The sequence below is a fragment of the Musa acuminata genome, chromosome BXJ1-7, assembly GCF_036884655.1.
Source record: "Musa acuminata AAA Group cultivar baxijiao chromosome BXJ1-7, Cavendish_Baxijiao_AAA, whole genome shotgun sequence".
Lineage (NCBI taxonomy): Eukaryota > Viridiplantae > Streptophyta > Magnoliopsida > Zingiberales > Musaceae > Musa > Musa acuminata.
Window position 1 is genome coordinate 11544668 of NC_088333.1, and position 22833 is coordinate 11567500.

Genomic DNA, 22833 nt, shown 5'->3' on the forward strand with positions numbered 1-22833 from the left:
ACTTGTTCGTCGGAGTGGGGAACTGCTGCAGAAGTTTTCCGGCACCTTTACGATTCCATTTCTCATTGACATCGTTGCCTATGCAGTTTTGTGGTCCTCTGCTTATCCATCATTTCAGTACCTGCCTTTTCCTATGGTGTCATTTGAAAAGATTACTAGAATTGATGAATGCCACAACTGTTATCCTTAATAGCACTTAATCACTTGTTTTCAGATGGAATTAGTGGTTTTTAAATTAAGATCCACAAGATGGTATATACATATATATAACAGATCCTTCTATCAACCTACTTCCCAGGATTTATTATTTTTTCATTTATTTTTTCATTTGTGAAGGTGAAAAGGAACAAGGTAGTGTGCTCCGAAGAACAATGTGCAGAAGGATAAATCTGACTGTTGACAACCGAGTGGGAGAAATAGGAGGTAAAAATCTGGTTCCAGCTGAAATATTTATCTCTAAACAAGCTGTTTCTGATTTCTTGGTTTAGGCAAAGGGGATGGGGGGAGGTTTTTGAAAGTTCTCGAGGAAGAGGAACTTTTGGCCGATCTCTCAAAACCCAAGTCCATCCAAAGAAACAAACATACTCTTGATGACAATATTTCTCTTTTCCCAAACCCATGTTGGCATCTTATTTCTCTCTCTCTCTCTCTCTCTCTCTCTCTCTCTCTCTCCTTCCCTTGTTCCAGGCAGTAGTAACTTGGGGTCTTGGAAAAGCATCAAGTGGTGGAAAAGATGTGGAAAGTTGGAGCTAATCCTGGGGCAAAGCGTGGAGAATATACTAGGGTTACAACACTCCAAACGCTACATTCCAAGCTGCTACGTAGTAAAACAAAGCTTTGGAGCGAAGCAGTGGCATCAGAATCCCCAGGATAATATCCAAGCCTTGTACTAAAGTCAGCTCACAAGCCGACGATTCCCCACCCTTCAAAAAATTCACTCCTCTTCTCTCTCTCTCTCTCTCTCTATCTCTCTCACCCCTTTTGCATATGATCCATCCATCGAGAGATTGTAAGCAGTAGTTTACTGAACAAGCAATTTGAAGCTCACTGGACAGTCATGGTGCTTCGGTAGCAGAGATGCACTGTAGCCGGAAACAAAAAAGAATTGTCTGCATGTATTTGATGCACAAGGTTTTCCTCTTGAACTTCCTGTTTCCCCACGTTTGAGTCTGAGGCATCCGAGGTGGGTTGTCTGCCGAAAGGCACGTACTCGGACAAGCTTCTCACGTGCTACAGGATCTAAACATACATGCATGCATGATACGTGTTTCTTGCGTTGGTGATGCAGGTCGCTCGCCGATGGGTTTGCAGATCCGGGAAGAGAGAGAGAGAGAGAGAGAGAGAGCGGCACACACCATGGACAAGTATTCCTTTTCTTGTCCTATCCGCCGTCGTGTAGGCTTGGAATTGCGGGCTGGTGGCAACCACATGCATGCCGCGTTACAAGGAATCAGGTGCGTAAACAAATGAACTCCCGTATTAGATCTTCAATTACTGTATCTGAGACCGTGTGGTTTGCCCCCTAAACCACGCAATGCCTCGGGCCTCGCACGATGAAGCCTCGGGGTGGTGGATGTGGAGAAGTGTCCATGGGGGTTGGTGCCTGCCAATTTTCTTTGAGAGAGAAAGAAGGCAACGGCAGGAACATTTTGCACTGCAATTTCCACTCAAGCAAACAGATAAAGAACTTGGTTATGAGTTAGATATGAGATCATGATATATCGACTGTATAAAAGAGAGAGAGAGACAGAGAGAGAGAGAGAGAGAGAGAGAGAGAGAGAAACAATGGATAAAGGGGTACCTCCCTCACACACATGAGATGGAGTGTGGCAGCTTTTTCTTTAGGATAAAGGAAGTGAAAGGCTGGTCCTCCTTACTGCACAAGGATGCTAATGGAGAAAATATACCAACACATGGGATCTAATTAAAAGACAAACACATTTTACTGACCGTTGCTTAGTTCAATTGGAATCATCATATGTTCAGTGTCCGCCAATTCACTATTCTACCAATTTAAGACAACCTTTTTGGCGTACATCACTGTTTGTAATTATGAATCCTGAAGTAAGTGTCGAAACACTGATCCTCTCGTGTGTGATTGCCATCCATCATGATCGATCTGTTAACAAGGTTCTCCTTCCTTTTGTGCCCACATTAGAGAGGAGCTGGTTCTTCATTTGTGTTTATAGGTAACACACTCTGCTACCATTTTGATTCGTGTTTGTTGACTCATTAATATGGAGGTTTAGCAAATTGATGTTTTCAAACAAGTATACTTGATTAAAATGGTCATATCTGCCAAGTCACACACAAAGATCGAGTTGTGCAGGGTTGAGTCCATCAAGCAGCACAAAAGGGGAACACCAAATTATGGGTTAATCATTCCAAGTAGGAAAGGCATTGAGGCTCAGCTTTTACTCCCACTTCATCATGTGTGCCATCATATGCATATTCGCTTGCCAACTAACACCTTTTGCACACCTGAATCCATACACTAATCAATCTTTTATTTCAATTGCCACACAGAAGAGAGAGAGAGAGAGAGAGAGAGAGAGAGATCGTCGTGCTATCTATTTACGTCGGTCCTATAGGTTGTGTCTCATCCCTGTGAATGCTCTCGTTGCGGAGAGAAAAGTTGGCGACTTGTCTAAAGGAGATTAGAAGGAAAGGAAGGATGTCAGGAGAAGCGATCTCAAAGGCCTTCGGATCGATGCAACCGTGTCTGGACTCCAATCCTCCTGCGGCAAAGAAGAAGAGGAATCTTCCGGGAACACCAGGCAAGCAAAAACAACACACCGGAATCGAACTTTACCCTTTTACTTTCGACCGTTAGTTCTTAGACGATCCTCTAACTGGCTTCCCAGTCTTTGCCGATCTTGATGACGAGCAGATCCTGAAGCTGAGGTGATCGCCTTGTCGCCGAAGACGCTCTTGGCCACCAACCGGTTCGTGTGCGAGATATGTGGGAAGGGCTTCCAACGCGACCAGAATCTCCAGCTCCACCGCCGCGGCCACAACCTGCCATGGAAGCTGAGGCAGAGGAGCAGCAAGGAGCCGAGGAAGCGGGTCTACGTGTGCCCCGAGCCCACCTGCATCCACCACAACCCTGCGAGGGCGCTCGGGGATCTGACGGGCATCAAGAAGCACTTCTGCAGGAAGCACGGCGAGAAGAAGTGGAAGTGCGACAAGTGCTCGAAGCGCTACGCGGTGCAGTCGGACTGGAAGGCGCACTCCAAGACCTGCGGCACCAGGGAGTACCGATGCGATTGCGGCACCCTTTTCTCCAGGTACACAATGATGCTCTCTCTCTCTCTCTCTCTCTCTCTCTCTCTCATCTCCCATGAGCAACCAAGCCGAGAGAAACATGGCAAGTAGTTGGTGCTCCTCCATGCTGATCTCCTCTTACATCATCTGGCTTTTAGGGTTAGAAAAGAACCGAGTGTTGTTGCTGTCGTCGTCGTTGTTTCCATCACTGACATGCGACCACCTAATATATCTATCTCGTTGTCTTGTGCGGTGAACAGAAGAGACAGCTTCATCACTCACAGAGCTTTCTGCGATGCCTTGGCCCAAGAAACCGCGAGAGTGACAGCAGCCTTCAACAACGTGGAGTCTAACATGCTGCAGCAGTTCCCAATGTCCCATATCAAGCCCACCGTCGTCCATGGCGAAGCCGACCAAGAGGTCAAGCAGCGGCTTGCGTTGTGGATGGGACATGGATCTCGGACCAATGATCCCTTAGATAATAACACTGTCTTCGGTGACATGCATCAAGTCGGCCCCGTGAGCGCTGCTGCAACGTTGTATGGTGATCTCCTCAACTCGTCCTCCAACCTGCACCAACTGGATCAAAGCCAGTTGAGTTGGGTTTACGGCGAAAAGCTCCCATCATCATCGAACATGGGAGCCATAACAAGTGCCTCGTTACCAGCTACAAGCACAGTGACGGAAGCTGAGACCTCGCAGCCTCTTCTCGGAAGCCTGCCTGCGTTGTTTAGCTCTCAACAGCGTCATCTGATAGCAGTATCGGATACATCTGCCACAGCGTTGCTGCAGAAGGCTGCGCAGATTGGTGTGACTTCCAGTATCCCATTCACAGGGAGCTTCGAGTCACCGAAGGGCCAAAATGCCAACGTCCGCGACAGATTTGATGGACTATTCAGTTCAAGGAGCCAACCAAGCAACCTCGAGAACATTGTGCCTAATTTTGCAGTGTCGAACACGTTTGATGTGTACGCTGCAAGGCACGGAAGCCCGCGGAGGGATGATATTGGAGGCGAGACGAGAGATTTCTTAGGTGTGGGGGTGCACACACTGTCCCAGCCATCGATTAATGGATGGATCTGATATGATCATGAGCATATATGCACGCGAATCTGTTCGGGGGAGGGGGTGGGCAGGAAAGAACAAAAGTTAGAGAGGGAAACCCTTGAGATGTTTCCTGAGGGAGCATGAAAGGTGGTAAGGTAATGTGTGCTTTATGGGAGTTGGAGGAGGTGTGTAGAGAGAAAAAGGTGGTAAAGTAATGTGAGCTTTATGGGGAGTTGGAGATGTGTGTGTAGAGAGAAGCAGTGATTGTTCGAAGTGGTAGGAGATCCTTGCATATTCTTATGGACCCTAAAGTCACTCCATGAGATGCTGCTGCTTTTGTTTTGGAAAGAAAGTGGGCAACCAGCGCCTCCTTTTTATCTCTATTATTGCAATCCCATCTCCTTCAGGGTTCTTCTTCTTCTTCTTCTTCTTCTTCTTCTTCTTCTTCTTTTAAGATGGTTCTGAGAATGCTTCATCTAATAAAACCTAATTCATCAGCTTTCCTGTTAGTCCACTCGTCAACTGCAGCAAGGCCAATGCACGAACTATAATACCTACTCACCAAGTGTCGTTGACTTTTGAGGACAAAGAGCCTTTTTTCTTCACAACGAAGCCACTGGCCCATCTCAGTTGCAGTAAATTCAGCAATGACACAGCATGTGACAATTTCCATGGAAGAACTTAGACATCAAGTTAAAACCAACCAGTTTTACATATACCACTTTGTTTTTGATGATACACAGTGGATCAAAGATAGCAAACAAATGTTAGAGAAAGATGCTTGTAGTCGGGAGTACAAATCAAATGAAGAACAAGAGAAGATCCACTAAGTTTGCGTTTCTGCAAAAAGGTAGCCACAAAACCCTGTGTGGTGCTCAATGTTCCTGAAGCATGAATGTGTCCGAGAAGGTACTCTCCCCCTTGAGCTTTACAGAAGAAATGTCACATGAAGATGCGACGCAGCACGCAGCTAACGATCACCAAAGATGGACGGATGACCAACTATTCTGCGCAACAGCCGGTTTTCTTAGCAGCAGCTTGCACGTCGTCGTCGGCGCCGATGTTGATGGTCTGTCCCTTGGGCACAACCGACGGATCATCACCGAGATCAAGCACCTTCTTGCTGACCACATGGTAGATCTGGGTCAGCACTTCGGTGAAGGCAGTCTCCACGTTCATGGACTCGAGGGCAGATGTCTCCATGAAGAAAGCCCTCTCCCGTTGAGCAAAGGCCTGTGCGTCCTCCACTGAGACGGCCCTTATGTGACGCAAGTCAGCCTTGTTGCCCAAGAGCATCATGACGGTGTTTGCATCCGTGTGGTTCTTGAGTTCCTTCATCCACCTCTCCACATTCTCAAAGGTTATATGTCGAGTTACGTCATAGACGACGAGGGCACCGGCAGCTCCTCTGTAGTATGCACTAGTGATTGCTCGATATCTATACGATCAAAGAAGAACAGGAGATAGCATATATCAATCTGCAATTACGGGAGTAAGCTAATGTCCTAATTACATCATGATATAGCAAGTCAGAACAAAAATTAGCTACAGGCATTAACATAAAGCATTCATCTTTACATTACAACCAAGCTAAACTAGCAGTGCACTTTCTTGAAATTATAATTTGATTTAGAGAATAATATGCATTTCTCAGCATGTCAATAGGTCCAATCCAATGAAAATTGAGAGAGGATCAAGGAATTGTTCCACATTATTAAGTATTGAAAGGATCGATGATAAATTTTGGATTTGACCTACAACTTAATAAGTCTAAGTATACGTTAATCTTGACTCAGACTCAATAGTTTTTTAATCTTAAAAATCACAACTGAAAAATAGTCTGACATCAGACTTACAGAGTTTAGTTTATCTGTAATTTATTTCACATTCAAAAGACTTAATCAAAGCTCCAAAGCCATAAAGAAATGCTAATTACCAACAATCTGCAACAAAAAGTGACATAGGTTTGGAATCTTACGTCAAAATCGATATGAATGTTGTTTCTTGCTAAGGTAGATAGTTTTTTATATTACTTGGACTATAATATCGAAGAGTCCTGCATTCTAGAAACGGCAAGCATCTTATCATACCATGTAGCATCTTGAGATAGCAACAATACAACATTTTTTGAAACTACATGATGCATTACTTGGACTATAATATCCAATAGTCTCGCTAGCATTCTTGAAAGAAACTACAAGCATCTTAGCATACCATGTAACATCTTGAGATAGCAACAATGCAACATTCTTGAAACTACAGAGCATATATTACTTGGACTATAATATCCAATAGTCTAGCCAGCATTCTTGAAAGAAACTACAAGCATCTTAACATACCATTGTAGCATCTTGAGATAGCAACAATACAACATTACTGAAGGAGGGATCTCTTTTACCCCCCCCCTTTTTTTTTCCGGAAATGAACAAACACATGAGAAAAAGAGCAGGGGAAAATAGAAACAACATGATAGCATTAGATTGACATAGAATCATATGCACCTAAAAGATAATTAATGCATTCTAACCAAGCAATTAATTTGTTCTTTGAATTAAAATCGGATATCACCAACTATAAAAGAAAACAGAGGACAGAAGAGGAAGAAAACAGAGAAGAATTAGGGCACATGGAATGGACGGGCAATGATCGAGTCAACAAAGGGAGATGGAACCGAAGAGGCATTCTTTTGTTAGGTTGTGGTACGGGATCGGACCTTTCTTGGCCGGCGGTGTCCCAGATCTGGGCCTTGACGAGCTTCTCGTCGACACGGATGGTGCGGGTGGCGAACTCAACGCCGATGGTGGACTTGGACTCGGAGCTGAACTCGTTACGGGAGAAGCGGGAGAGCAAGTTCGTCTTCCCCACCCCGGAGTCTCCGATCAGCACCACCTTGAACAGGTAGTCGTAATCCTCGTCCGCCTTGTACGCCATTATCACTCTCCTCCTCCTCCCTCTCTCCTTGTATTAATCCCACAGAATAGAAGAAGAAAGACGTCGTCGGGAGAGAGAATGGGAGGACAAGAAGAATGGATCGAGGGAGAGGAGAGAGCGAGAGGGAGGCCGGGGGACGCCGAGCTTGACGATGGAAGGGGATGGTTCGTTGGCTGGAAGTTGGAACGAAAGAGGGAGTTCTTTTGACGGGGTCTCTTCGGAAACGGTAGCTGACGTGGAAGGTCGTTAGGAGCTATAATTTTACAAGTGTTTTCTTTCTTTCGGCCTTTTTATTCGCTAACCCTAGACCCACTCGTTCTATGATTGGATTAGAGATGTGGGTCCACAGATCACACGCGTAAGACGCGAATTCCTTTGTTTTCGAAGAAAGTCATTTTCTTGTTTTACCATCTCACATACCAACGTCTTTATTGGATATAATTTAGGTGGGCCTCACGTGAGCTCCGACGACCTCAAGAAATCGTACCCGTGAAAGCCGAAACACGGTGGGAACGTGGAACCGTCTCATTGGGGGCCCACAACAGCCTGGTCAACCAATAGCGCCAGTCTTCGTTGTTGACCCAAACTCCCAGTCGGATGTCCACGTGGCATAATTATCAAGCCTTACTATATATAGTATGAAATCTAAAACAAGCATGTTTGCGAGTCAGATTGGAAATAGCATGTTTTATATTAAATATTTAAAAAATATTTTCTAGCAGAAACAATTTTATTTCTGCATTATTTATTGGCATAATCTTAAGTTTTTTTTTTTCATTTCAACTGGAAAGATAGATAGCATCTTTCCAACTACACAGTAGTGTTTTAGGTTTTTTCAGCATTTGAAAGATGAAAAGAATATTTTCATTTCCTTTTTCTTACTAATCAAATTATTTTCATTTGCTTTTCAGAAAAAAAAAAAGAGAGTTAAAAATCATCTTAACTGAAGACATCAATCAGCATGACAACATGTGAGATGGGCTTAGACATCATCCCCTGCCTTTCTATTTCATGACACAGATATCAGACACCAAATTAAAACATGTTTTTCTTTTAACAGTGTAAATAAAATAAATATACAGAAGCAAAGAGAAGAAGAATCAACACTATATATATATAACAAGCATCAAACAAAATTTTTAACAGCTATTACACCGAGAAGAAGCATCCGCTACTGTTGTTTACATATCAACATATGGCAAACACACTGGACTTTGGTTCTGCCATGGAATCAAAGATGACAGACATTCTGTGCAGTTTGCAACATTAGCAGACTATATATTGTCTTTCTTGTCATCTTCAGCACTGACAGTTACCTTATGGCTACATGGAGCAATACTAATGGGCAATCCCCCTATAACAAGTGGATCATCCACCAAACCATCACTTGAGGAGTTGGTTCCCTGAGAATTATCTTTATCTTCAGCTCCCGGTGACTGAACCTCTTTCAGCTTGTCGGACTCCTTCCTGCTCAGCATGCTCTTTAGACTCTTGGATGATTTGCTTATGAAGTTCTTCGGTGTCTGCAGCATACTACTGCCTTTGCCTGGGCTTTCTCTCTCGCTGATCTCAGAGTTGCATCTCTCCTCATCCAGCTTTGGCACTCCATTTTTTTCATCAAAGCCGTCAGGCATTATGACCTTGATCGACGTCCGCTTCTCCCCGATCGGCCACAGGTTAGGTGGTGGTGGAGGAGCAACCACCTCCTGACATTGTCGGGGGCTTCCTTTCCTGGGACTTCTATGGAATACAGAACTCAACTTGTGCAGGCCGTTTTTGATTATTTTAAGCCGGGGTTTCTTTCCATCTGCAGATTCTTCATTACTGCCAGAATCACTTTGTCGAGACCTGGGTGATGATGATCGACTTGGGCTTTTAGTGGAGCCATTGTCCTCCCGATGGAGTCGGGTATCAGGGTATCGAGCACGCCCCTTTCGAGGCTCCCATTTTTGGGAGACATCGCTCCCAGGACGATGCACCCATAATCCTATCTTTTCTTGCCCTTTAATATTAATGGGCTCAAACTCATCAGTCATCTTATGATGATGATATACTTCCGTGTTAAGTTTCTCAGCCTTTTCATCTGACCTGCTCGTCATTGGTTCCGTCGTCTTTGATATTATTTCTTCATCACTGAGATCTTTCTGCTCCTATAAAAAAAGTTGGTGTTTCAAGCCAAGATAGATTATCAAGCTTTCTTATTATCCACAAGGGTTGTCAAACATTGCAGCTGGCTTACCTTCTGTAATTCCTCTTCCAGTACAGTAATCGCTAGGTGGATCCTTCCCATTTTGACATTTTGCAGTGACAGCCACATGTCATGCCTTTGTCCACCCCTCAGATCATTGATGTTCACAGAACAGTTTCTGCAAGGCACATGAAAACCAGACTAATTAAAATCTGAATGATCTTAGTAGACATCTAAAATAAACAGAGTCAACAAATAGAATCAACTTTTTTAACTTGCATTATGTTTAACACAGTCAATGATAACACCCTTTTCTTTACTTGAAACAATTGATAGGATTCTCAAAAAAAAGAACAATACGTCGAGACAAGTAAACATATCTTCTGAAGAACAAGACAGATTCATGCTGGTCTTCTGAAGACTGCACAAGTTACATGTGGATGGTCCATGAACCTTAAATTATTTATCATTTTTAGACAAACAGATAGCATAGCTGTGTGTTCTTTATGGGCAGCTGTGCTTTCATCTACGAGTAACTGATTAGCCAGACCTTTGAGCTCTCAAATAAATTAAAGAAACCCAGATTTTTCATGATTTTGCACATAAATAACATGTTTGAAATCTGAACGAACCCAAGAATGTCATCAAAAATGGTATCCTTATCACGAACTTGAAGAACGAGTACATTGGTTCCCTCCCATGAACTGATGGGGATCTTGAACTCCTCCAACCACTTTGGAGACAATGTTTTCCGTTGGATCTTTGTCTGGAATCTGTAAGGTCCAAGGTGTCCCTTTACATATGGATCAGAAAGTCCTGCAACATAGTTTTGGTAATAAATCAGAGACTTCGTTTCCATAATAACATCAGACGTTTCTCTCCAAAGGAAAAAGATAAAAAGAAGCATACCATTAAAATCAGATGGTTTCATATCAGCCCCTTCTAACATCTCCAATTTCGCATATCCAATAGGAGGCTTCACATTGACAGTGAACCAACCTTCTAAAATTTTTAAAAAATATATAATTCAGAAAATCATTCAAAAGTAGAATAAAATAAGACAAGTCAGTTTTCAATTGCTGAATAGCATGAAAATAGAAAACAACAGGTCCATATATTTTGACACTACAACCATGGTAAAGTAATCACTCTTCCAGTTAACATCTTGGTCTCCTCAAAGTTTGTAAACCACATGTTAATGTTTAACCATTGAAGTTGCAAAACATAATATTCTCTATAATATGAATAGATAATCCAAAATAATATTCTTTACTTAGCAATTAAAGCTGGATAAATGCGATGATTTCTACTGCCATTTACCTTCAGGAGCCAAAACAAATTTCTCCACATCAATAACCAGCATGTTTGGCTGCAAGGAAATATAAATATTAGTTATATTTGGCAGATAAATTACTTGTAAAATATATAATAGGTATTATAATCAATACCTCCTCAAGGAATTTTATTTAGAAAAGAATGTTAAATCTTTTGATTTAACATAAAATAGATGTATGATATAAACCAATTTATAATTAATGAGACTAATACAATGATCTTTCTTTGTTTTTGAAGTTCTTCAAATCTTCTCTTCGTTTTTGAAGTAGCATATTACTAAAAATTTCTTTTTTGAGAAATGAACTATGGACGTTAGTCAATTGGTTGTTATTACTTCTCAAGGTAACTAACTACAAATTCTAACATAAATAAACACACCAAGCATTCCTATATATAATATACTATCAAAACAATTTTTACCATCATATCTGTCCAGTTAGTTCTTGTCAAGATTTGACATATAAGTACACATCCACCTAATGTACTTGTATCCATATCCATCTTACAGGAGTTTTTATATTCACCAATCTATATTAATATATTTGTTCTTTCTTGAGAAACGACTTCCTAGTTACTTTTTAGAAGAACAAGCTATATGTACGGAGGAAAAACAAAAAAAGAACAGAGAAGACAGCTATGGGGAACCAACTTACTGACCTCAACCAATGTCTGCCCAAATGCAACATCGAGCAACTTATCCTAAAATCAAGCAAATGAAAATATTTAATTGAAAAAAATGTTCATTGGATCTGATACCTACTTAAAAAGTGGAGTCAACCACTTGTTTCTTACTAGCCATCCTGAAATTCCAGGTAGTTCGGTAACATCAACTCCATGTCCAAATATTGGTTTTACTGTCATCTGAAAATATGGGGGCTCTGCAAAGCATAGCCTGACTCGTCCAATAAATGGCCATTGCCGAAGAAACTTTACTCCCACCAAAACCTACAAAAAGAAATTTACATATTTATGTCAAAATAGCCTCCATTAAAATTTGATAATAACCTATCAATTTGTTCTGCATTTTCTTTTACATTCTCGATTTGTTTCTTTTATTTCTCATTTACACGTCAGAAATCTGACATTGTTATTAGAATAAATAAAACAGAAGCTCATATAAAAGAGACAACCATCTGTCATTCAAATCCCAAAAACTATATTTCATTCGGATCCGTATTTTCTTGTGGAGATACTGCATCTGGAATTTCTTGTGTATTACAGCTCCATGAGCATAAAGAGAAGGAAGGAAAGGGGAGGGATGGGGTGTTGCTGCCAAGGAAGATCATCAAAGACATCTCTGTGACATGTGAATTTGAATATCTAGAGAACATTTGGACTCTATTCTAGTTTCCTTGTCAAACAAACATCAGAAAAGTTATTTTTTCATGTGAAAACAAATTTTAAGAGAAACCAAGCACACCTTAAATGAATTTTAGAAATGCACTATGAGCAACACTTATCAGTGCAAGTGCATTCTTGCTTGCAGAGCAGGAGATAGATTTTTGTACCTTTCCCTCAACATGCATGCCTGTGATATGCATATTCGCTGTTATCCCAAATCCCAGTCTTTTCCTCAGCTGCACCGCAAGTTTTGCACTCATATCATCTGCTGAAAGAAAATTCATTCCCAACTCTAGAACCTGTATCACACAGCTAGAACACTAAATAATTATACATGATAAGTGGCATCTGGTATCTGTTGCAAAAGAAAGAGTATGGCATACCAAGTGATCATCATCTGATGATTCACGAAGAACCCTTGCATCTATAAACATAGGTGGGTTCCTACCCAAGTAAAGATGCTGCATAACAGCTTTCCGCTGCAAAAATACAAGGCATACAATTAAATATTAATATATATCACAGAAAACCTTTTATAAAAAAAAGTATGAGCCTATCACAAGACCAGCATTTCCAACAATAATTTTCACCATATGGAAACTTATCAACTGCCCAGTCTAGACAAGTAATTTATGCAGCAACTACATTCTAAAGATGCCCTCGAAGTTCATCATAAGAAGCTAAATGCATCACAATGATGATACTTTCTTGATAGTATCAACAATTACAGTAGAAGAAGTCATAGTTGTAAAGTCCATACAGCTGTCCAAGGCTTGAACTTATCCAGAAACCATGGTATGATAGGCAAGAGAAATTGCTGGGATGCAATTTGTTCCATGCATACAGGCCATATCTTCTCAATAGCATGATTTAACCACCTGACTGATTCTGCATCAGAGAGAAGCTGCCACACCAAAAATAAATAAAAATGATGATAATAGCACATAATTTGAGGTATGTGGAACTTTGGACTAAAATGTTATTAAGAACCAGAGAAAAACTATCAGTAAATGAGAACCAGCAGAACACAAAAGAAACGCATGTAATATTATGGCCGAGGAAACACAGTCCAAAGATCAAAATATGAGAGTATATCATGCATACTCTTCGCTGGTTGGCAAATTTTCTTTCCTCAAACTGCAGTCGCTTCTGCAATCTCAATGTATACCGTTCATTTACCTGGAGTATAACAAAGAAATCATGACACAAAATAAGCATGTATTAACATGATCGAACATATATAGCTTATACAGTCAAAACAGAGACCCTCAAAAGACTGAAAAACAAGAGTGTGAAATCAAGATCACAAACATGGGAACGAAAAGGTGAAAATACATAACATCCAAATAAATGGAAACAGAAACAAAAAAATAACAAATCAAGAAATTGATAAACCGGTGGCCTATGTTGGACCAGCAAAAGCAACCAAGCACACGATGCTGGATAACAAAACCAGCAATCAGTCCTTGGTTCCCGTGGAATGACAAGACAATAGGTCATAATCAAACAAAGATTACTAAGCCAATGTGAGAACTCCTATAAAGTTTGGGCATCATCTCCACTTGTAAGTTGTTTTGTTGAAACACAAGGACAGGAATAGTAGGAGAAGCAGGTAGGCTTTTTCATTTTTATGGAATTTTTATATAGTCCATGATTTCATCCATAATTTTCACCCACTAACTCAGCTGACATTAACGATCAATACACCAAAAGTACCAAGAGGTCCAACCAAGGACCAGGCTTATGGGTGTGCAACCAGTAAGGCAATCTTCAGATGATGAATTGTTGGTAGTTACTGTCTAAACCAAGCATATAGCTAACATTCTTTGCCTGGTAAACTTATTTCCAAGAATTTGCCTGTATGTCTTGATTGACTATCTTGGAAACAATGGCCAGAAGCAAGCCCAGATTTGCTCAAGAAACAATGGCCTCTGTTCCTGACTATCTTGGAACATACTGAGACCAATTTCTGAACTTCTTGATACCATGGCTTATGTTCCCCAGTAGTTCCAAGACTGTTGGCAAAGTATCATAACTTCAGTTCCACAATACCAAGTCAAAATGTCAATCGCTGGGCAAAGTATCATAACACTTTGCATCAATGGGCAAACAAAAGAATCAAAATGCGAAAGTTGTTGCATCTCTAGTATCAACTTTGACAAGACTGCAACTAAGAAGATCATATGATACGCTCACAAGGTAGTCCCTCAATGTCTTAAATCTGGCTTGCCCAGTTTGGATGTCACGTTCAACAGTCTATATCAATCATTAAATTCCATGTTACAAACAACATAATTTACTTTTATTAATCATTATTTATGAAATTATCCCTTTCTTAAACTAACTTGAAGCGTAAGACGCCCACTGCAATCAACCACGATGGGATCCCACTCCAATATCTAATATTTTTAATGTAGACAATTTTCATTGTTTAGATATCAAGAACATGTAGAATTTCATAAAGAATTCTTTAGCACATGGCATAAAATTAATTCACATCATACCAACTGCATTTCATACAACCGACCAACCCTAATCAGCCAATCGTTGCAAGTCTAACATCACAACAGAAAGTAAAAGAAGAAAAAAGGAGAAAACTTTCTTCCGAAATAAACACGAGGAATTAAAATCCAACACAGGAGGATCTAAGCACAATCAACGGTCAAATTTCTTGGTCTTCTTCTCACCTTGTAGAGATACAACAGTGCCACAAAGAAGACGACCGGGTGCCCCTTGCCCAACTGCACGAGAACCCAGAGCAGCAGCAGCACCAAGGCGATGTGATGCACGATCGTCACCTCCGTGATGTCCATCCTCCTCTTCCCGGTGTTGTGCGATTCGGGGTCCGCGGGCCCAACTCAGGCATCCGCAAGCACCCGATCCGGCTTACTAAACCCCGTGGCGGTATCTCAAATCGGTGGGTTTTGCGGGGAGGATACGGAATTCGGAGGGTTCCGCGTGGGCGAACGGAAGCACACACAGCAGAAGGGTAGGGAGTCGAAGAGCGAGCGAAAGAGAGAGAGAGAGAGACAGCGAGAGGATAACGCTTAACGGCCCCTCGAAGCGTGAGTACATTGACCTTAAACCGAACCGTCGAATAGACGACGGGGACGACGCTTGGAGCGTTCCTCCTGGTCACGACTCACGTGACGACTCGCGGATGCGCCGCGCATCAGACGGCGCATCGCCCTCCGTCGTGAGTGGGTCCCGCGCGGGCGTTGCATTCCATGGGCGGAGAGAGCCTCACTGGACGCGTATCGCACGGCAGATTCAGCGAACGTGGCAGGTGAGAGGGCCTTCCTCGCTTGTCGGCAGTGTCGCGACGTGGAGGACAGGCCATCGCTGTGGCCTCAGCCGTCTGATCTCCATCAGAGGGCCGGGTGCAGGGGATTGACAACCGGTCCAAACTGGAGGGCTTTAGGTGGGCTCTATTATTTTGGTCGCATCAGAATACACGTTACAGTCGAGATGATTGACCATAGAATAATGGTTTAATGCATCGCTGTCGCGAGTACCAAATGATTCAAGGGTGAGACAGCAACGGATGACGGCTGCGACGAAGGGGAAGCGAGACGAGCAAACGGAAGGTGATCGATCATCTATGAGAGTCAGTTATTAGACCGATTGGGCTAATAGGCCATGCGCATTATGGGCCTTATTGGGCTTTAAGCCAGGCTCAATTACCGTTCTTCGCATGTGGCATACGTTAAGAATATATATATACACTAGTTTAGTTGATAAAAATTTTTATAATATATTATAAAAATTATATATATGTATATATATATTATAATATATTTCATTAATCGAGTCGTGGCTCTTAGTCAAGTACCAATAAGACAAGGTAAAGATACTTTCCATGTAATACAATAAATATTCACCCTATGAATAGAATCCTTTTCAGAAAGCTTTCTTATATTATTTTATTTTTACTTAGGTATTTACTAACTTGAACATTAGAAGAGTGTCGTCAAGGATATTCTTATACAAGTTTGACAAAAAAATGCTTGTCATTACTCCTCGTCCGAGAATTCAACTCAAAATTTACGTCGATATAATTACATTAGATTAACTCAAAATTTAAGCTTGACTTCACCAGAAAAAGTATGTTAAATCAAGTTTGACTCTATATGAAGTCGATGAAAAAAATTAACATTATCATTAATATATATATATATGCATATATTCAATAAAATATCAATGTTAGTATTTTTTTTTTACATTACTTTAAATACAAAAAAAGGAAAAGTTTGGAGTTAATTTTCTCCTCTATTACATTACTATAGCTGCATATCATTTCCCTATCTTATCAACTGGAGGTGGGTCTTTGACAGGACTTCCCAAATAACCACCTTTTCTCTTACAAAATAAATTTGATTCTCAAATTCTTACCTAATGAACCTGAGCTGCTTCTTTGTTAATTTAAATCTAAAATACTAATTTAATTCTCAAACTTAATGAGGCACAAATACTAATTTAAATCTTCCCATAGAGCTATCAATTAGCATGGAGAGATATAATATAGGACATATGCTTATTTTATCCGATCCAAATTGTCCACAGTCCAGTATCTTTTCAATAAACAAAATGTATATATAATTCAGGATGATTTCATCGAATTATGGTTTACAAGAGAATGCATATGATACTTTGGTTTTAGCAAAATGTGGTTCGAATTGGATTGATGGCATAAAAATGATGAAGAGAGGAGAAGCAAAGGTCATTGGTAGTAGTCAGAAACACTGAACACACATTGAGACCTTTGCCACTATAAAACATAAGTGATGCCAAATTCCCATTTAATCAGATTGTTCCCTTTCTGATTTGCATAAGAATAAAATTATTGGTTGAATTGTAGGAAAAGAAAGAGAAAACATCTTTTTTTTCTTTTCTCCTTTTTTGTTTCAATACAAAAGTAAATACATAGATAACTTGATCAAACAAAGCACTACATCATTGCAAGTGATTAAACTATTTTAATGCAAGAGATTGGTTTAGCTAATAATAAGCACACAGATATCAAAGCAATCTAATTGATATCTCCCTTCTATCTCTACCATATTCTCGCTCACAATACCCAAGTCCTCAACTCAACACAGACCATGACTACACCTTCCATTTAACATCGTAGATTGGAGAAGGTGAGGATTGGCCTCACTGTATCACAGATTCATAGGCAACCAGATATCACTACTGTGAAACCGAGCTTTACGAGAGACAGAAGCGAAGAGGACAATAAGCAAAGCAACAGCAGATGAATCTGCACAAGGATCGGACACTGCAGACTGCCGGAATCTTTGCAGTCAGATCCATGGAGGAATGCGCATCCTGGTCGTATCAGCTTGCACCATCACTGCGGAACTTGAGATCAGTGCTTCGTCGACCCTCTGGCATTTGGTGTGCCAGTCTACTCTATCGCATACTGTTCCAGCTCGGCTCCTGCTACGTCTCCACCGAAAAGATGGATGTCATAGTCAGCTGGGAAAACCTGGTGGTGACAGAAACCCTACTCACATGTCACGATCTCTTGATGTGAGATATGCTTCCCTTTGTGATTCTTGATGCTTGCTGCTGCAGACGAAGACTTGCAACTTCCCTTGGTTCCTTCTATTCTTTCCTTCACCGAGGTCAGCGGGAACCTGTGAAGCAAAAAGCCTTCAGGAGTGCGAGCTAAAGATCGAAGATCGATCAACAAGAAGGAATAAGATGGATCGAGTGATGGGCGGATCTTGCGCAGGACCGCGCAGCCTGGCCATAAACCAACGCATCGCTGTCCAAACCTATCGCCCGCTCCTTCCATGCCTTCTCCATCGGTATCTGCTGATGGATAGATGAGCACAGCGATGCGATGTCATATGGAAGTGTTGCGCGGTCTTGAGCAAAACCATCTTACCCTCGCCATGTCTTCTCACCCAACCCAACCTCGCCAACCCTGCAACAACAAGGTATCAGAAAAACCAAGACACAAACTAAAGCAGTAATAGAGAGAGAGAGAGAGAGACAGAGAGAAAAGGATGGAGAAGAGGCAAAACACTGTCGAGGGAACACGAACAAGAAGAAGCGAGATCTTGTGAGGAGTGAGTCTCTGCAAGGGTCTTGTGCATAGAATTTATAGAACTACAGTGCAAGACAGACCGACGACTCCAGAAAACACAGCCATACATACAAGACTTTCGTCCAACTTTACTGACAAATCCATTCGCAAACACTTACTGCTCGTCAAATCTTGGTTCTGCAAGTTCTTAGTCTGTAGATGAGGAACTGGTTTAGCTCGAAGCTCATACATGAAGGATATAAATAGATTCATGAACCGTGGCCACCCTCGTGCTTTGAAGAGCGTGGTTTAGGGCAACAGTGACGTGCTCCGGCTCCACACAGAGAGGCCATTGCCGTATACAGCGGAAGTAAAGATCGTATCCCCACTATTTTGACGTCAAAGGAGTAATTTCTTGCCCTTCTGTGCGCGGGGAGCAGATTAGGAGAGATGAGATGCGGTGCTGCAGCTGCACTGAGCAGCTCTGACACCAGCTTTCAAAAGGTTTGCACGTTAAAGCTTGTCATGCCATTTAAACCCCTATCTTCCCTCCCCCCTTTTCTTTCTCTGAGAAGGAAGGAGGAGAAGTAATGGGCCAAAAGGGGATACTATGAATAGCTTGTACTTGATGACTGTTAGAGAGGGAGGAGTAGCATTTCCCGCAAAGACTGTGAGAGATTTATTGGTGGGGTGGCAGAGCTTTTTATGATGCATTTTAAGGGTTACACATGTTAAAAGGAAAAAGCTGGCCCTCAGTCACCCTTCAAGCAACCTTCCCCTTTTATGAAGGCCTTAACCATGGAAGGAGGACCCAAAGGAACTCCTGCTTGAGTACTAAAGGACATCTGGGGACTCCTAAGCATTGAATCCTTTACCTGTAAGCTGTATGATTACAACCCATCGAGTGCATCCCTCACTACCATTTAAGCTATGTATCACCGGTGAAATGAGCTGGTCCTCCCTCCACCTCGAGATCTTTGGTCACTCATGGCCTTAGTAGGAAGAGCATTAGCACAGTAACAGTGGAGGCTTACTGGATCCTCTCCTCCTCCTCCTCCTCCTCCTCCCCATGGAGAGTGATTAGTGATGTCCAAGTCGAGAGAGGGGTTGTGAAGGAGGACGACACATGCTGATTCCGAGAACCAAAATCCACTGAGGTTTGCTCGATCGGTGATTGACATCGATGTCTTATTTTGCCCGCATCGAAGTTTGACACGGCTAAACATCGGAGCTAATTAATCATAGTGAGAAGATTCAAGACATATTTATATATGAGAAAAGAAATCACAGAATAACATTGATCTCTCAAATAATAAATAAAACATATTTAGGTTTGTTCATTTGCAAATGGAAATTAACACTTTAGTGAGAAGATTCAAGATTTGCAAGTATGATTGAAGAAACAGATGGCAAAAGAAGTCACAAGTGTGGGTTTTGAATGCCAATATAAATCCAGAGGTCATTGCCATGCCACCATGCCGGGGAAGAGCTTCCACCCCAATTTCCAGTGAGAAGGAGAGGCCGGCGGACGCCAACGTCGGCGGATGGGATGGGCGCATCAGCAGCGTCCAAAGCCCACATCATTTCGCGAATCCCACCACCGGGAGAGTCACGACAAGGAACGAGAACAGTGGCACGAGGTGGCGGCCCCACCGATCCCGTACCACCACCTCATTTCGAAGCATCTGCGACGGACATCTCCACGTCGCTCTCGGTCACCTTCCTCGGCAGGAACGCGGCAGCGGAAGCTTAATCATGGAGTTAATTATCCCCACTTGCTCTAAATATGTGTTGGTTATCCAAAGCGACAGCCAAAAAGGAGGAGGGCGGCAGTGGTGGGCTCCACCGCCCACCACCCACCCACTGTGCTAATGAGTGACGCATGGCCATCATGTGCGTCATTCACACATGCCCATGCTTTTAAGCGCATGAATCGCTTGGGGAATACCCCCTCCCTCCATAGGGTAAACTGGTCTAATTATAATATTTTTAACAATACCCAAAAATATTGTAATATAGCAACAGATATTATATTATAATATTTTTTATGCTATTGTTTTTATTATATTGTTGAAAATATTATACTCTAACATAGTATAAAAATATTTTAATTGGACAAATTCACTATATGGATTGGTCCATAGGAAGAAAAGGAATAAAAATAGAACCAAAAAAATTAAGGATATTTTAAATATTAAATAAAATATTATTTAAAAAGTCTGAAGGACACTTCCTTGAAAATGACTTTAAAAAAGTAATTTTTAAAAATTTTCACTCATTAAGTTTCATCATAAAATAAATAAATAAATAAATAAATATGGCTTAAAGCAATCGATAACAAAATAAAATTATAAAATTTATATGTCAACGTCCATATAGAAATATATATATTTTTTTATCACAAGCAATTAATAATAATAATAATAAAATTATCTTTCAAATTTAAATTTAAAATCTCTTGTATATTCCCTCATATAATATCTTTACATATTTACTAAAACCAATTGTAGTAATAGTAAAACTATTTTTCCTTCTTAAATATATACGATAATCATTAAAAAAAAAAGTCTTTTCATACTTCAATTCTTCGTACTTTAGGTAACTTACTAAAGGAACAACTTAAGAAAGTCAAAGAATCTAATATTTATTTATGCTTAGATTTGAGATCAATTATTGCTATGACTACGATCACATCCATCTTACACTCGTGTGTGTGCGTGTGAAAACACAAGTACGTGACTTCGACGTATCAACCTCTCCTGCCCGAGCCGGGGAAGGAAAGAGCATCACTCCCTATCATTGCCGTCCATTTCACTTTTGGATTGTGATGCCCTTCTTCAATATCTATAAATATATTCATCAATTAATTTGATTTAGAAAGGCATTGGGCATTGGAATTGGATAATGGGTCAATTAGTGCACTAATGCCTTGTGTCGGATGCATGTCCTTAATTACCCCACACTGTTGTTGCTTGGCACCTAATTAAGTACCTCAACTCTCTCTCTCTCTCTCTCTCTCTCTCTATATATATATATATATATATATATGAGACTACAACCAAATTTTAAAATAATAAAAAATATTATATCTAATGATATAATGCTTATATAAAAAATTAAATATGAGATTAATAGTATACTGATCGATTTGGATAACTTAAGAAAGACAGGAGTCAGTAATTATTTATATTTTTTATCATCATAAATTATGCAATGATTTTAAATGTGGATAAAAGAAAAAAAGAGATTTTTGTGTGTGTGTGTGTGTGTATACTTATGACGTCACCTCATCATCACACAATTACCATGAGCTTAATAAATGGAAAAAAAAGTGACATAAATCCAATGAGTTTAATTAATGGACATTGTTCCAATTATATGTCTCCCAAATTAATATTTGAGGTGGCATAAAATAAAAGGCACCATCTTATTTATAACCAACTCCACCACCGACTCCTCCATTTCTCTCCTGCCTTTTGCCCTTTCCAATTCCAATTCCACCTCCACCTCCACCACCACTCCACAATGATCTCTCCCTCTTCTTCCTCGGCATCATCATCTAGGAAGAAGAAGATGAAGCGAGCGGAAACCAAGTGGCGGACCGCCGCGCAGGAGCGGATCTACCGCCGACGCCTCCTCGAAGCCCTTCGCGCCACCGCCTCGGGGGCAGGGCCGCGGGCCGTCAAGGAGGCGGCTGACTCGGCCCTCGCCCTCACCGCCCGGGGCAAGTCCCAGTGGAGCCGGGCCATCCTCCTCGGCCGCTGCCGCCCTCGCCGCAAGCTCCTCCTCAAGGCCGGCGGCAAGGTCCGCCGCGGCCGCCGACGGCCGAGGCTAGCGGCTCCGGTGCCGGTTGCGGCTGCGGCTCCGGCGGGGAAGAAGGTGAGGGACCGTCTGCGGGTGCTGGGCCGGCTTGTGCCCGGGTGCCGGCAGCTGTCGGCGCCGAGCCTTCTGGAGGAGGCGGCCGACTACGTTGCGGCGCTGGAGATGCAAGTGAAGGCGATGAGGGCGCTCGCGGACGCGCTCTCGGCGGCGTCGCTGAACGCTGCGGCCGCGGGTGAGGCGGAAAGCCGCGTGGTTTGATGGACTCCTCTCTGCTTTCTGATTGTACATGATCGATGTGGGTATGCTGTGTATAATCAATCATAAAGTCTATATACTACTTGTATATGCCCCACACAACAATGATGATGAATTAGATATTGTTGCTTGCAAACTATCTCATTACTTAATAATTTACTCTACAAAAGTGTTTTATGTTGGGATCAAATTAGCAATTGGGAATTGGAGATTTGAGATTTCTGTGCAGGTTATGAAATCTTAATCCACTTTTGGTAGAGATGAGAAAAAGATGTTAGATTTTCTTTTTGGTGGGAGTGTGATACATCTACAGGGCAATTAGGTAGCTCACATGACTTGATTCTTCTATGTTTTGGGGTTCTTTTGTTTGCTAGTATGTATGTGTTTGCAAGATGCTCGAGGAAACGCAAATAGTAATCTTTGCATTTGGGGTGGTAAAAGCATTTAATTATCTGATGCTAAATAGAGACAAACTAGAACAAAGGTAGGGGTGTATTTATACTTAAAGCTCAATTTAGGCACAGAAATAAAAACTTATAACTATTACCAATGATGTCTCTATTAACACTCACATCTTCGACTGTTACACATTCTTAAAAGAATCACTATCATACAA

At 41.5% G+C, this 22833-nt stretch overlaps 4 protein-coding genes across 6 annotated transcripts; 2 read left to right on the forward strand and 2 right to left on the reverse strand.

Annotated features, from left to right (window-relative positions):
• The first annotated feature begins 1276 nt into the window (after positions 1–1276).
• On the forward strand, positions 1277–4690 carry LOC135678827 (zinc finger protein NUTCRACKER-like). The gene is made up of 4 exons (XM_065192020.1): positions 1277–1454; positions 2527–2777; positions 2891–3287; positions 3525–4690. The coding sequence occupies exons 2-4, from the start codon at positions 2612–2614 to the stop codon at positions 4345–4347; spliced, it is 1386 nt and encodes a 461-aa protein (XP_065048092.1). The 5' UTR covers positions 1277–1454; positions 2527–2611; the 3' UTR covers positions 4348–4690.
• Positions 4691–4940: 250 nt separating this feature from the next.
• On the reverse strand, positions 4941–7267 carry LOC135679937 (ras-related protein RABA1f-like). The gene is made up of 2 exons (XM_065193919.1): positions 7025–7267; positions 4941–5749 (listed from the first exon to the last, which is right to left on the reverse strand). Exons 1-2 carry the CDS (start codon positions 7240–7242, stop codon positions 5314–5316), a joined length of 654 nt encoding a protein of 217 aa, XP_065049991.1. The 5' UTR covers positions 7243–7267; the 3' UTR covers positions 4941–5313.
• Positions 7268–8331: 1064 nt separating this feature from the next.
• On the reverse strand, positions 8332–15375 carry LOC135678828 (C2 domain-containing protein At1g53590-like). 3 transcript variants are annotated; one of them, XM_065192022.1, is made up of 12 exons: positions 14794–15375; positions 13211–13285; positions 12867–13010; positions 12490–12585; positions 12274–12405; positions 11558–11710; positions 11423–11464; positions 10751–10799; positions 10340–10432; positions 10063–10246; positions 9482–9608; positions 8332–9386 (listed from the first exon to the last, which is right to left on the reverse strand). In XM_065192022.1, the coding sequence occupies exons 1-12, from the start codon at positions 14917–14919 to the stop codon at positions 8517–8519; spliced, it is 2091 nt and encodes a 696-aa protein (XP_065048094.1). In that variant the 5' UTR covers positions 14920–15375; the 3' UTR covers positions 8332–8516. The 3 variants fall into 3 exon arrangements, with proteins under 3 accessions (XP_065048094.1, XP_065048093.1, XP_065048095.1); XM_065192021.1 differs by having other exon boundaries at positions 8332–9392; positions 14794–15373; XM_065192023.1 differs by lacking the exons at positions 13211–13285; positions 14794–15375 and having other exon boundaries at positions 8332–9392; positions 12274–12418; positions 12867–13007.
• A 6207-nt stretch (positions 15376–21582) lies between these two features.
• On the forward strand, positions 21583–22353 carry LOC135678829 (transcription factor bHLH149-like). Its single transcript, XM_065192024.1, has one exon. It carries the CDS (start codon positions 21666–21668, stop codon positions 22218–22220), a length of 555 nt encoding a protein of 184 aa, XP_065048096.1. The 5' UTR covers positions 21583–21665; the 3' UTR covers positions 22221–22353.
• The last annotated feature ends 480 nt before the right edge of the window (positions 22354–22833 follow it).

Coding starts and splice junctions, on each gene's coding strand:
- LOC135678828 (XM_065192021.1), bottom strand. CDS start 14,919: ATGGACATCACGGAGGTGACGATCGTGCATCACATCGCCTTGGTGCTG. Junction 12,586..12,866: donor AGTTCAAGCCTTGGACAGCT/GTATGGACTTTA, acceptor GTATTTTTGCAG/CGGAAAGCTGTTATGCAGCA. Junction 9,393..9,481: donor TGGAAGAGGAATTACAGAAG/GTAAGCCAGCTG, acceptor CTTTTTTTATAG/GAGCAGAAAGATCTCAGTGA.
- LOC135679937 (XM_065193919.1), bottom strand. CDS start 7,242: ATGGCGTACAAGGCGGACGAGGATTACGACTACCTGTTCAAGGTGGTG. Junction 5,750..7,024: donor GACACCGCCGGCCAAGAAAG/GTCCGATCCCGT, acceptor TTGATCGTATAG/ATATCGAGCAATCACTAGTG.
- LOC135678827 (XM_065192020.1), top strand. CDS start 2,612: ATGCTCTCGTTGCGGAGAGAAAAGTTGGCGACTTGTCTAAAGGAGATT. Junction 2,778..2,890: donor GAATCTTCCGGGAACACCAG/GCAAGCAAAAAC, acceptor GATGACGAGCAG/ATCCTGAAGCTGAGGTGATC. Junction 3,288..3,524: donor TGCGGCACCCTTTTCTCCAG/GTACACAATGAT, acceptor TGCGGTGAACAG/AAGAGACAGCTTCATCACTC.
- LOC135678829 (XM_065192024.1), top strand. CDS start 21,666: ATGATCTCTCCCTCTTCTTCCTCGGCATCATCATCTAGGAAGAAGAAG.